This window comes from Triticum aestivum, chromosome 2A (genome assembly GCF_018294505.1).
Source record: "Triticum aestivum cultivar Chinese Spring chromosome 2A, IWGSC CS RefSeq v2.1, whole genome shotgun sequence".
NCBI lineage: Eukaryota > Viridiplantae > Streptophyta > Magnoliopsida > Poales > Poaceae > Triticum > Triticum aestivum.
This window is the reverse complement of record NC_057797.1, coordinates 231,011,660-231,025,932: the sequence shown is the minus strand read 5'-3', so window position 1 is coordinate 231,025,932 and position 14,273 is coordinate 231,011,660. Positions and strand designations below refer to the sequence as shown.

Below are 14,273 nucleotides of genomic sequence, written 5' to 3'. Positions count from 1 at the left end.
TGCATACTCATATCTCTACAACCCTAGCATCACCGAACCTTAAGTGTGTAGACCCTACGGGTTCGGGAGACATGTAGACATGACCGAGACGGCTCTCCGGTCAATAACCAACAGCGGGATCTGGATACCCACGTTGGCTCCCACATGCTCCTCGATGATCTCATCGGATGAACCACGATGTCGAGGATTCTAGCAACCCCGTATACAATTCCCTTTGTCAATCGGTACATTACTTGCCCGAGACTCGATCGTCGGTATCCCAATACCTTGTTCAGTCTCGTTACCGGCAAGTCACTTTACTCGTACCGTAATGCATAATCCCGTGACCAGACACTTGGTCACTTTGAGCTCATTATGATGATGCATTACCGAGTGGGCCCGGAGATACCTCTCCGTCATACGGAGTGACAAATCCCAGTCTTGATCCGTGTCAACCCAACAGACACTTTCGGAGATACCCGTAGTATACCTTTATAGTCACCCAGTTACATTGTGACGTTTGGTACACCCAAAGCACTCCTACGATATCCGGGAGTTACACGATCTCATGGTCTAAGAAAAAGATACTTGACATTGAAAAAACTCTAGCAAACGAACTATACGATCTTGTGCCATGTTTAGGATTGGGTCTTGTCCATCACATCATTCTCCTAATGATGTGATCTTGTTGTCAATGACATCCAATGTCCATAGTTAGGAAACCATGACTATCTGTTGATCAACGAGCTAGTCAACTAGAGGCTTACTAGGGACATGTTGGTGTCTATGTATTCACACATGTATTATGATTTTCGGATAACACAATTATAGCATGAATAAAAGACAATTATCATGAACAAGGAAATATAATAATAATCCTTTTATTATTGCCTATAGGGCATATTTCCAACATAAGGGCTCCTGGGCTAGAAGTTGGGCTTTGTTAACCTGGGAGGAGTTGAGTTGCTTATTTTGAAAATCCTGAGATCCCACCTTCTCATAATTCATTCTAGCGCCACTAATGCTGGCATTAACATGCCATTCAAGTCGAGCAAAAACTGAAGGCCGAGATTGCTACGCCTGCGAAACAATGTTGTTCTGTCGGGAGTTTGAATTTTTGTCATGAACACCAAAAAATCTTGGAGATTTGACAGCATCCACAAAAGATTTGGAAGGGTTTTTTGAACGAGATACCATCGTCCATTCCTTGTCTTGCTCATTGCAATAGAGCTCAAACTCTTTACGGAAATTCGGACCCCCATTGCCCCAAAGGAAGAAATGAAGATTAAAATTTTTATTGGAAATGTTACCTAGATCGAAAAGCGAACATCCTTGGAAGCAACAGAGAATTTGAAACACCAATCCCAAAGAAAAGAGACCTTGAATCTCGCTGCATTACCTCCCAGACATGATTGTAGAATTTTTTTTTTGAAAGATCCAGCTGCTGGCTGGCTTGTATTGATTGAGAGCAGGGAGCATGTGGGAATACAAAGGATGAGGTGATCATAAGATCAAGGATATAATGAAAAGAAAGAGAAAAGGGATGTCGACAGGTCACAAAACTTGTGATCAGCATTCAAAAGAAACTAGCTATCTCATGGAGGTTCCCAGAAAGGGTGCTCCAGAAAGGTTGCTCCTGCTTGTCGCCAAAGCTCAAAAGTTCTTCTGACAGCTCCTAGTATGTCATCTGGCTTGGCCACCTTCATTCTGAAAGTGCAATCATTTCTCTCTTTCCACAGCTCAGAGAGGATCAGTATGAGCATCGTCTTGAGGGCCTTCTTGTGTTGTGCTGATTCTCCGTTTGTCATCAGTCTAATGATCTCCATTGGATTGCTCTGGTTTTGCCATGTTAATGGGTGCAGAGAGCAGCAACCACGACCCTCCGCAGTCTTTGTCCAGACCGCTCTAGAGATCGGGCAGTGCCAGAAGAGGTGATGCGAAGTCTCAAGGTTTCTAAAGCACATCTGGCAAAAATATCCATTTGGCCATCCCCTTCGCTGTAAACGATCATTGCACCAGAGCCTGTTCTTGAGCAGCAGCCAAATGAACATCTTCAGACGTGCCGGTGCCCAAGAGTTCCAAACGATGTCTCTGAGTTCAGACTTGATCAGGCCCTGGAACTGCGCTCTATATGCCGAGCTAGCTGAGTATTTTCCTGATGCCTCATGCTTCCATCTGATTGTGTCAGGTTGTTGATCATCAAGTTGAATGCTCCTGGACTGAATCCATCTCTGCAATCTGATTGCTTCTTCCCATATAGGCTGTGTGTTTCCATGGGCAAGGTCCTGGAGCCAGGTGCTGTTATTTAGCGCCTCCCTGACCGATCTGTTCTTCCTTCTTGAGTGCTTAAACAGTGATGGAAAGGCAGTCCTGAGGTTGCTTGATCCTGTCCAGGAGCAATGCCAAAAGGTGGCCGTTGCTCCGTCGCCGAGAGTCACCGTTGTCGAGGCCGAGAAGAGGGCCCTGTCTCCGTCGTCGCATGGCAGCTGCATTCCAATCCACGGCCTGTTCGGGCATGTCCAGGATAGCCAAAGCCAGCGCAGTCTGAGCGCTCTGCTGAAGCGTGACATGTCCAGGATTCCGAGACCTCCATGATTGATCGGAGTGCACACCACGGGCCAGCTGACCTTGCATTTACCCCCGCTGAGCTCTTCATCTTGTGCCCACAGGAAGCGCTGCCGCACCCTGTCGACCTCATTCAGGAACTTCTTTGGCGCGCGCAGCACCGTCAGGGCGAAGGTGGGCAGTGCACTGAGCACACTCCGCACCAGTACTCGGCGTCCAGCTATAGACATTAGCTTGCCCTTCCATCCCGCAAGCCTGGCCTTGATGCGATCCAGGATGAACTGAATGTGAACCAGCCGTAGACGGGAGAGAGTGATCGGGAGGCCAAGGTATTTCAGGGGGAAATCCACAGTTTGGCCACCGAAGTTTTGCAGAACATCCGCCAGGGTGGCCTCATCACAGCGTATAGCAGACGCTGTTGACTTGGCAAGGTTTACCCGCAACCCAGTTGCATTGCCGAAATCATGAAGAATCTGAAGCAGAGCATCTATCTCCTCTTTGTCAGGGTTTGCGAAGATGACGGCATCATCGGCGTATAGGCTGACTCTTAGCGATAGATCCCTACCAGGCAGAGGGGCGATGAGGTCTAGCTCAGTGGCACGCTGCAGCAGCCGATGCAGGGGATCTATAGCAAGGATGAAAAGGAGCGGGGAGAGCGGGTCGCCCTGCTGGAGTCCCTTGCGGTGAGCTATTTGTTGTCCTACTGTGCCATTGAGGAGGAAGCAGGATGAGGCTGTGGAGAGGAGCACGGCGACCCAATCTCTCCAGCGCGCCGAGAAACCGAGCACCTGAAGAAGTTGCAGCAAGTACTCCTAGGATACATTGTCAAAAGCGCGCGCAATGTCGAGTTTGAACAGGAGCGCCGGCGTCTTCTTTCGGTGGAGCGAGCGGACAGCATTTTGCACGTACAGAAAACTGTCATGAGTGCATCTGGAGCGCAGGAATGCTGACTGAGCCGGCGAGATGATGGAGTGGATGACTGTGGCTAATCTAGTGGAGAGCACCTTTGCTATGAGCTTTGCAATGGAGTGGATCAGACTAATGGGTCTGTAATCCTGAATTTGTTCAGCTCCATCCTTCTTGGGGATGAGTGCTACTGCTGCTGTGTTTAGCTTGCTGAAATCATTCCCAGCAATGCGGTAGAACTGCTCAAACACCTGCTTGATGTCCTCTTTGATCACCGGCCAGCACGCTCTGAAAAACGTCCCGGTGAAGCCGTCCGGGCCGGGTGCTTTCTCAGCAGGGGAGGCCTTGATTGCCGCCCAGATTTCTTCTTCAGAGAATGGGTTATCCAGGCCCCCTCCCTGGATCATCGGCATGTTCAGCGATTCCAGTTGATGTCGATCTCGCGAGCAGCCTTGGAGCCCAGACTCGCCTGGAAATGCTGATGAATCATCCTCTGCTTGTCTTCGTGCGCCGTGGCGATCTCATCAGCCACCTGGATGCTGTGTATGAAGTTTCTTCGGCGTCGCGATCTCATCTTTGCATGGAAGAATTTTGTGCCCGCGTCGCCCAACCGGAGCCAAGTTAGGCGCGATGCCTGTCGTTTCCTTGCACGGTCGATCACCGCCAGTCCTAGCATACGGAGCTTCAGCGATTTGCGAAGATTAGCTTCAGCCATTGTCAGTCGACGTGTTTCCTGGGCCACCTCTAAACGAAGGACGATCTTTGCCGCGATGTGGAACTGGAGCTTGGCGTCGCTGAAGAGAGTCTTGCTCCAGGTCTTCAGTGCCTGAGCCGTGCGCGCAAGCTTAGCGTGCAGGCGCAGGAATGCACAGGAGGTCTGAACCGGCCTGTTCCAGGCCCTCTCCACTGTCTCCATGAACCGCGGGAACTTGGGCCAGAAATTTTCAAATTTAAAATTTGCTCGGCGTGGCGGGGCACTGGCGTCGGCTAAAATCAGGGGGCAGTGGTCTGAAGTTGCAGTGGATGCAGCTACTAGCGAGAAGGAGGGGAAGACTGACTCCCATGCTTGGTTGCAGAAAAACTTGTCTATACTAACAAGAGTTGGATCATCACGTTCATTGCTCCAAGTGTAGCGTCTGTTTTTGCATTTTATTTCCTTCAGTCTCGCGTGGTCGATCGCCGATCTAAATCTACCCATTAGTCGTCGGTTGAGGTTTAGATTGTTCTTGTCGCGGGCTTCATAGATGAGGTTGAAATCCCCATTTATCAGCCATGGCTCTGGGGTTGGTGGTGCAGTACGGGAGAGCTCGAGGAGGAAGGCCTCCTTTCTTGCATCGTCAGCAGGTCCGTAGACAGAGGAAAGCCAAAAACCTTCCTGCTGCCCGTGCCATTTGACCTTAGCCATGATCGCAAAGATGCCGATGGCATGGGAGTCTACTGAAACTACATCTCTGTTCCAGAGAATTGCCGCTCCGCCGCAGGTGCCGATCGCCGGCAGAGCTATGCAGTCTTGCAGCAGGGCACCTCCTATCTCACGCACTAGGTTGGGTGTCCAGACCTCAATTTTAGTTTCTTGTAGGCAGAGGATTGCCTCTTTGTGTGTGGTGGCCATCTCAGAAACCGATGCTCGCTTCGCCGGGTTGTTTAGGCCGCGGACGTTCCAGCACATGATCGGGCTAAGCATGTTACTCATGGGGAAACAAACATGATCTCCGATGACTAAATAAACTAAATGGCCTCGGGCCCAAGCAGAACACAGCCAACATAATAGGGGATCGCCGGCGACCACCAATAGCTCCCAAGATACGCCGGCGACAAACTAACCACAAGCTACAACTCGACGAGGACAGACCTAACTCACACCGGCGTAAAGCCGGTCGCCACCGGAGAGAATACATATGAAGAACTAACATATCTAAACTACGGCCTCCTCGGCAGCTCCTTCAGGTCCAGCCATGGCAGCTGCGACACGCAAAGCACTTACGTCCAGACGCGTGAGCTTGGCAATGACAGCAATGTCGTTGTCTGTCAGGGGCTCATCGAAACGCCGGATCAGTGCCTCAGCCACCTCTGGTGACATCTTCTGCTTTGGTCCCAGCAGCCCCAGCTCCTTGACAATGCGCAGGGAAGCACGCTGCGCCACCGGCACCGATGACGCGAGGGCTGCCTGACGTGCGCTCTGGCGGGAAGGCACCGACTCAGCACGGGACTTTGGAGGAGCCGATGGCCTGCGTGTCGGCGATGAAGCAACGAGCGGGGCCTGGGTCTTGCGGAAGAGGCGGCGCGGCTCGGTGCTTTCATCAGCTTCAGCTTCAGTGATCTCCAGCTGACAGACGCGGCTTGTCACCGCGCCCAGCTGGAGCTCCATGGTGCGCGCCGAAGCAGGGGCGTGGCGGTTGAACTGGCCGATGGGCGGCGGAGGGCCAGACAGCGTGGGGCCGAACGCATCTGGCTGTGCCACCGGCCCCCCCTCTTCTACCTGCTGGCCGTCGTTGAAGTCCAGCGGTGCAACGACAGCAGCATCAGCCACCGCCTGCACGTCAGCCGCCATGCAGTCCACCACCACAGAGGCGACTAGTGGCCTCTTCGCCTGCTTGAAGAAATCCTCCACCGGGTCCTTGCCATTTTTGCCGGAGCCGGCTGGTGCAGGGGGCGGAGGGGGAGGTGGTGGGGTGGAGCGCCTCCGATCGTCGCGACGCTGCGGTGCCATCGATGATCTCCTATCATCATGGCGCCGCCCTCTCGGGCCCTTGGAGCGGCGTTTCGCAGGGGGGGAGCGGCTCCGCCGGCGAGGGGCAGTAGGCTGTGTCTGCGGGGCCGGGGTGCGTCCGCGGCGCAGCAAGGTGTCCTTCCAGGAGCGGCGCCCGCCGCCACCGCTGCCACCCGCTCCATCTTGATCGCGGCCAGGGCCGCCCCGCAGCATGCCGCGGCAACCCAGGTCCGCCACCGGGGCACGAGCCAGGCGCTGCTGGCGCTCAGCACGCTGGCCATCCTCCACCTCCATGGTCCAAGTGCCCGGGGCCACCATGGGGAACGGCCGGTCGTCGCCATCGGAGTCAGATGACAGCAGCCCACTCTGGCCAGAGTGGGAGGAGCGCGGGGAGAGAGGCGTCCAATCTTCCACCCGGTCGACGTGGATCAGCATCGTGTAGGACACAGCGCCCGGCGGCGGAGCCACACGCCGGTCCGGCGGCGAGAAGCCCTACATCTCTTCCACTCGCCCCGCGCCGCGCGGCAACACCCACAAGGTGTGCTTGGTGGGGATGTGGGCGACGTCGCGAGTCCAGAGCCAGCAGGCGAAAGTTTTCGTGTGCCCGCGCTCCAGCGTCCTGCTGTCGAGGCGGTCAACACGCACCTTCTTCCCCAGGATCTCCTCGGCCCCCTCCAGGGACCAGTACTGCATTGGGACCTTCTCGATGACGACGCGGACATGCAGGCTGAGCATGTCGAAGGAGGCGTGGTCGTGCTCGTGCCACGGCGCGATGGTGAAGACGGCGCCGTCGACGCGGATGGAGCCGCGGCGGACCGCGTTGTCGTGGTGCGCCGGCTGGTTGAAAATGACGAGGTAGTGCTCCGGGTGGTGGGCCGTGACCCGCAGTTGGTGCTCAGGGACGGCGAGCCGCGCCTCCAGGGCCCGCCCGATGGCCATAGGGGACGTGGCGTTCACCCCATCCGCCGCGCTCAGGGTGATGGCGTGATGGCGCAGGAAGAAGATGGCCTGCTCAGCCACCCCAGTGGACATGGCCACCGAGTGGCTCTCTCGGGGACGGCGCGCCGGGTCGACGTGGTACAGCATGGTCTGGGCGGAGGTGGGCATGGTTGGTGCAGCGGGCGGAGGGAACTGGAGACGCGCGTGGAGAGGCACCGGCGACGGTGCCGGCCCAAGCCTACTCTTTGCACTTCCTCTGCTCAGATTTCGAGGGTTCTGCGGGCAGTGTTTGCCAATGTGCCCCGGCTGCTCGCAGAGGATGCAATGGATTGGATCCCTACAATCGACGCGGCGATGGCGCTTGCTGAGACATCTGAAACAGCGGCCGCGGAACTTGCTTAAGAAGGCGTCGCGGCCAGCGCTCGCATTGAAGCCGCTCCGGGGGTCCGACGTGTGCGCCCTACGGTGCACATCAGAAACCAGCGGGCCAAAGGAAGGGCGCCGGTTCTTTTGGTGGCTGACCTCGGTCCACCCTCCATCCGCACCCGAAGAGGAAAGGTGGACAGCCGGTGATGGAGCGACGATGATGGACTTAATGCGCGGGGGAGGTGGAGTGGCCTGATCTACCGGGCCAAAGGGCTGCCCATCCACCAGCAGCGGCTCCCGAGGCGGGATCCGCGGCGACGATGCCGGATCTGGCGAGCTCGCGAGCGGCGTCTCCGGAACCGCGGACGGACCAGAGGATGGAGGAGACGCCCAGGCATCAAGATCCGGTCCGAGGCCAGAGCCCCCAGCTGGCGAGGGGGGCGGGGTCGTCGCCATGATGGCTTGGGTGGTGGCCGCCGCGGCTGGAGTGGCCAGCGGCGCGGGGGGAGGAGGTGGGAGACGAGTAGTGCCTGTGGAGGTGGATCTCGCCCTAGCTAAATGGAGTCGCATGATTGTAGAATGAGACCCACTGTATCCGGATTAAGTCTGATTTTTGATCTTGAAAATTGTGCTACCAGGAAGAATTCTCTTGAGTGGAGTGCCTTCAAGATGTTTGACTGTCGATCCCAGATTCTTCCTGATCTTGTCTTCAAATTCTAACCTAGCTTGGATTGTCTTCAAATTCTTACCCAGCTTAGAACGGAAGGTCAGAAAGGGCCATGTTTGTGGACGAGACCGATCGGAGTGATCAGAGTCAGAAAATTTGGGTGTCTGACGCCGCCGGAGTGGCGTACGTCAGGGAGAAGGTGGCTGACGCAGCCGGAGTGGCGTACGTCAGGCGGCTGGTGGCCGCCGCTGGCTGGGCCGACGGCGGGGGCTGGGGCTAGGAGGGGAGGGCTAGGAGCGGATCCTCTGTACTCATTTTGATGGGGTATTATAGAAAATCTGACAGCCAGATAAGTTCTCACGAAATCAGCTTGACAAAGCATACTCTTTTGTCTATATTTATTAAGGACCGGAATAACGAAGCTAAGATGCTACTACATGACTAATTATACCCACCACCAAAACAATTGTAGAAAGAATCAATCTGGCACTAAAAGTTCGATTGCAAATGTACGACAATCTGCCTTCAGGTAACTCTTCTTTCTGAGCCTTTTTCTCATGGTAACTTTTTTTTTTATGTCTGCTCCAGGCCAAGCTGTCATCCTCTCATGACAAACTTGGGTTGGCCGTGTGGCTTAACTCATCAGAAAGGCCTTGTTCTGCGGCCGGCAGCTCGGCCGCACAGGAGGGCGTTCTTGGGGATCGGGAACTCGTCGCGCCACGACGTGGACGGCGTCCAGACGCGGAGGTAGAACTGCTGTCCCAGGTACTGCCTGGCCCAGGTCTCCGATCTCACGTTCCACATGCCCACGTTGTCAAGGGGCATGTAGATTGCAGTCCATGCATTGGGGTAAACCTGACGGAAACGCACACAGGTAAAATGAGTTCAGTCATCATCGCCAACTCCGAGAACAAATACAAATGGAACACAACTCAACCTTCCTGACTGTCGAGCGTTTTCAGAAGAGCCATACCTGAACAGTGTACCGTGAAACGCCATCCCTCAAGTTGTAGATCTGCCTGCTTGCCGGCGACCATTTTCCTCCATTCATTCTGCGTCCAAAAATTTAGACCCGCTCAGATACAGATCACCAAAGTAAACAAAGCCACAAAGACAGGAAAACCAATGCATACCCGACAACCCAGAAGGCGTAGCCGTCGATGTGCCACGACTGCACCTCGTTCTCAGAGTTCTCAAACACAATCTCGACGTAGCCTCTGTAGTCGGCCCCCATGACCGATGTCCGAAGGTAGGCACCGCCGTATGTCGGGCTGTCGGAGATGGTGCCCACCGAGAACACGCCGGCGATCTTGTAGTAGTCGGCGATCTTGAGGGGCGTGTCTGCGTTGACGTGGGACACGCTGTTCACCGCGTACCTCTGCTTGCCGTTGATGGTGGCCGCCGAGTTGGCCAGCCTGATGGTCCTGGTGGTGGGCACCTGGCCGTAGTGGTACGAGCCCTGCGGGTTGGGCCTCGGCCCGCTCGCCGTCAGGTTCCATCTGGTTGCGAGTATAGGCAGAATGAGGTCACATTGTCCTTCATGGTTACAGTCCTAGTCCGAATTTGTAGTTGTAGTAGGAAAAGAAACTGATGAGCGATAGTACTACGTACCTGATAGAGCGGGCCTGGTTGAGCGACCAGTCGATCTGGGTGGTGGGGCCTCCGGGCAGAGGGCCGGGAGCCTTGCCGGCGGAGTTGGCGTAGTGCAGGACGGCGGTGGTGGATATGATCTTGGTGGTGAAGCGCGTGGAGACGACGATGGAGTAGTCGAAGCCAGGCTGGTCCGCGGTGAGGAGCACCGAGTAGGACTGGCCAAGGTGCACATCCAGGGAGGAGTAGGCGGTCTGCATGGTGTGCGAGCCCTCCACCTCCACCAGCTTGATGGTGTGCCCCTGGAACCTGATGTTGAGGGACGTGGCCAGCCCGACGTTGGTGATCCGGAAACGGTACGTCATGCCTGCATGCAACAAGTTTCAGACTTGACTTCTTCTGTCACAAGACCAGCACGTCATTCAGAAACTGAATTATCCGGGGTGTTTACCGGGCTGGACGGTGAAGGTGTAGCCGTTCCAGCCGCGACCGTTGATGAGCAGGCCATCGGGGAAGCCAAGTGCCTTGCCACTGTCGAGCATGTACCTCAAATCCTGCACAAGAAGAACGAACGCCAACAAATTGGTTACTACTCTAAATTTTGTAGAATATATACTAATCTTTTTTTTGCGAGAAAGAATATATACTAATCTAATGCTCTGGCCGCGTGGCAAGAGGTAACTGCTTACGGTATGGTTGGTCTTGTACCAGTCGCCGATGAGGACGGTGTAGTCGGCGGCTGGTGGCGGGAAGGGGACCGGGATCCTGGGGCGGCTGAGGACGCGGATGCCGCCGAAGCCGCCGGCGGCCTTGTGGAAGGCGAGGGAGGGGAAGTAGAAGTAGGTGCCGATCTGGTCCTTGGCCTGCAGGATGTAGGTGAAGTTGGCGCCCGGCGGGATCGGGCACGTCGTCCCGGCCACGCCGTCCTCGAACGAGTTCCGCCGCTGCTGTATCCCGCTCCTGCATTGCGTTGCAACCATCCTCGCCTCATCAGTTCTGGATGGACTTGCATCATTCGTTTTTCTTTCTCATGTTTGCTCACAAATACACACAGTCTGGAAGTTAGTCGATTTCCAGTGAAGCGCAAATCGGATTGCTCTCGTGTTTTTGACTGATGGAGCATCTTTGCCACGCTGAAACTGGCGCCTCAACGAGTCAAAAAAGTACTACCTGTACGTGTAAGTAGTACTACTAATAGCACTGAAATACTCCACCGGTGTTGCGTTGAAACTTTGGAGCCCCTTACGACATGGGCACGAGTGTTGGTCGGACTACTCAACAGCGGTATCTTTACTATTAACTTTACTACTTTACTGATCTAAACGGTCTTATATTTGTTTACAGTGAAAGTATCTAGCTCGGGGGCGCCCTCGACGCTTGCATGTTCTCTGGTCCGTGAACTTGTCACCCGCCACGAATTGATACGTATGCTCACCCTTGCACTATCTTTTACTGTATTTTTATTTTAGGTGATGACATTTTGCAGCGAAGCTAAGCTGTCTACTGACGGAGCGCCCATCTGTGTGTTACTAATGGCTTGCGTGACCACTATCGAAACACTTGCGACTCTCTGTGCGGGCCGGGAGCGGGACCGACCAGGTATTCCGCCCCGCGCTATAACGTAGCGTCGCGGCCATGCAAACTTGTCGGTGCACCTAACTCTGTTTCTAAACATATACGGTAGTACTTATAACACAGTGATGCAGGCCCTACCGTCACTATCATGGTTCCTTGATTGCAATTTTTTTTGTTGATGGCTTACCCAGCTGACCACTTGGTCACTATCATGGTTCCTGAGCAGTAGAATCTAGCGACACATCCATAGCGTCGCTCTCATCCCCGAAATAACTGACATTTTCATTACAAAGAAAGAAAGAAAGAAAACAATGTGGGATGCTGGTACTGCCATCTTCCCCTAGCTAGAGAAGGGTGTCAGCTTTGAGGAAGAAAAAAAATGATTTATTTGAGGTGGGCTTAAACAGGAGGGAGGGCCCGTGAGGCGTCATAACTTTTGAGCACAAGAGGACACGGGCGCGCCGAATCTGCAGTCCGCCCGCTACAGCTCCACCGGTACGGCGGTGGCCTCGCTCGGCTCGGCTGGCACCCACCCACGCGCTCGCGGAAGTGCACATGGTCACCGACGGCCGACGCGCGCGTGAGGTAGAGGGAAGCTCGTGGTAAAAAGCATGGCAGCCACCCCCGCCCGTGACCGTGATCACGCTTAGATCACGAGACGAGATGCGGTGTACCTGCCCCTGCATTATTCCATCCCGACCCAGCCCAGCCCAGCAACGCCCTAGCTTGGATCACGAGGTGGGTACGAAACAAAACAAAACAAAACAATGTGGTGCTTTGCTTTGCCCTGCCTAGATCAATCAGACTTGCTAAAACTCTGCTGCACTGCATCGACCGCATTCAACCCTTGTCTGATGCGCCTCCCTGTGCATGTGCCATTGCTGCTGCTCCTACTAGTAGATCGCAAAGATTTGGAGTATGTTCTCCTAGGGGCCTGGTGGTTTGGAGTATTTTCATGCATATCCTTCGCTTTTCCTGCTCCAAAATAGCGCCTTGGTCCTTATTATGCCGCTAGCTACCCGTATTCTGGCCGCACAAAATAAGCATGACATGACATGCCCCGTCGATTAAGGAACACTTGTCCTACACAGCTATACTACTACTACTCCCGAGTGAACCAGACACGGCGCTTTCATTGCCCACTAAAATGAAATGAGACGCACCCCCTACTTTGAAGATTAGTAACTGCGCTGTCTCACCGACAGACTAAAAGCGGTACTTCGTACGTACTTGAGGATTTGCCGTGAATATGACACTCTAGTTTCCAATTCCATGCAGTGGCCAGGCTGCATATAGAATTAATTAAATACTCTATCCACATCGCCTAATCATATAGCCGATATACTCAGTTTGATAGGACATGTGGATTAGTCGGTGTAATAGTGTTAAACTAAGGGCATGTACAATGGTTGATAAGATAGTTTTATCATAAGTCTTGCATGTAACTTAGAGATGACAAAAAATCATGTCTACAATGGCCCATTTCTTAGCCTTTTCTTCAATAGCTAGCTATTCCTCAAAACATGATGAGACAAATTGTGTTAAGAGATTATCTTGTCTTCTCTTAAATAAGAAAAGACAAGCCTTTTCTTATAATTTATTTATTCTCCACCTCATCATTTATCCTATGTGGCAGTCCTAGAATAGAACCATTGTACATGCCCTAAGCACGTCTTAAAGTTGCATGCGGTAGGTACACTGGGGCAAGCTCGACCGGAAAAAAATTATATGAGACCAGGTCTCATATAAATCAGGTGAGACCCGCCCTGATAAATGACATGTGGCATTCAAAAATCACAAAGCATCTAATCTCTCCCCTCCTGATTTCAGGTGGGGGTGGGATGGATGCTTTGTGATTTGTGAATGCCACGTGTCATCCATCAGGATGGGTCTCACCTGCTAATCCGTGAGACCTGGTCTCATAGAATTTTTTTCCAACTCGACCACACTCGAGCATAGGCACTACAACTGGGCAAGGATATCCAGTTCAACTTCAACAGCCACGGCATTTATTTACTTGGATATCTAAAACGGATGATGGATATCTAAAACTTGTAGCAAGATCATTAAAACATTGCCATACTCTTTTGCGGGGCACACGCAGTAAGATATTACGTATTCAATTGATGGCCGGGCACGAATTAACTTCCAACAAGTGGTACTACGTGTAATAAGAGGAGCAGACGAAATCTAAATGGAGGGATTCGTGAGTTATGAGGTGTACCAGGAGAGGAGGAATGGCTCGTTGAGCTTGTTGAAGACATTGACGACGAGGTTGTCGTTGGTGACGGCCTCTATCTGCGGCCCGGGGAACTGCCCATTGATCAGTATCCCCTGCCAACAGATTTATTCATTCATTCAGCATACGGTTGGGGTGATGCTAAAACTCAATGTGGTGCCACAGTAGAGAGAAGAAAAACAGAGAGAGAATAATGGAATGCACCGAGACCTGCTGCTTGACTCCGAGCGGGTAGATGTCGCCGTAGCTGACGTTCCACGTGAAGAACCGGTACGGGTCCTCGCCGGCGACGAGGACGGAGAGGAGCGGGAGGCCGAGGAGGAAGGAGAGGACAGCCACGGCGCTGCCACCCCTCGCCATCTTGCTCACCGCGCCGCCTACCTAGACGCTTTCTTGCAGCAAATGGAAGTATGGGAAAGGAGATGTGAGGGACTTGTGAGTGGGATGGGTGCTCTTGTTCTTATGTTGGTGGAGTCGTCAGCATGAGGGCACTGCTCGAATCGAGTGGTGAGTGATTTTCGTCGAGGAGGCGGAAAGGAGAAGCGAGGGGAGTGCGTCCCAGGAGCGGAGGTAGTGTTGTGTGGTAGAGTGGTGATGCTGTGGATTCTTGGCTGTGTGTCCTCCCGTGGGATGTCGGGGCACCCTCCTTTTCTAGACGGTCGTTGAGGGAGGAATGAAATTGGTAAACCCACATTAAAGATAGATCATGTACTTGTATGTCAACGTGCTAGATTTGG

General features: G+C 53.7%; 1 protein-coding gene across 1 annotated transcript; it reads right to left on the bottom strand.

Moving 5' to 3' along the window:
* Nucleotides 1–8,502: 8,502 nt before the first annotated feature.
* On the bottom strand, nucleotides 8,503–14,166 carry LOC123188455 (L-ascorbate oxidase homolog). Its single transcript, XM_044600580.1, has 8 exons — nucleotides 13,747–14,166; nucleotides 13,522–13,631; nucleotides 10,412–10,682; nucleotides 10,174–10,276; nucleotides 9,744–10,089; nucleotides 9,266–9,631; nucleotides 9,106–9,184; nucleotides 8,503–8,987 (listed from the first exon to the last, which is right to left on the bottom strand). Exons 1-8 carry the CDS (start codon nucleotides 13,894–13,896, stop codon nucleotides 8,775–8,777), a joined length of 1,638 nt encoding a protein of 545 aa, XP_044456515.1. The 5' UTR covers nucleotides 13,897–14,166; the 3' UTR covers nucleotides 8,503–8,774.
* Between the last annotated feature and the right edge of the window lie 107 nt (nucleotides 14,167–14,273).

Coding starts and splice junctions, on each gene's coding strand:
- LOC123188455 (XM_044600580.1), bottom strand. CDS start 13,896: ATGGCGAGGGGTGGCAGCGCCGTGGCTGTCCTCTCCTTCCTCCTCGGC. Junction 10,090..10,173: donor CACCTTCACCGTCCAGCCCG/GTAAACACCCCG, acceptor TGTTGCATGCAG/GCATGACGTACCGTTTCCGG. Junction 8,988..9,105: donor TTTCACGGTACACTGTTCAG/GTATGGCTCTTC, acceptor CGTTTCCGTCAG/GTTTACCCCAATGCATGGAC.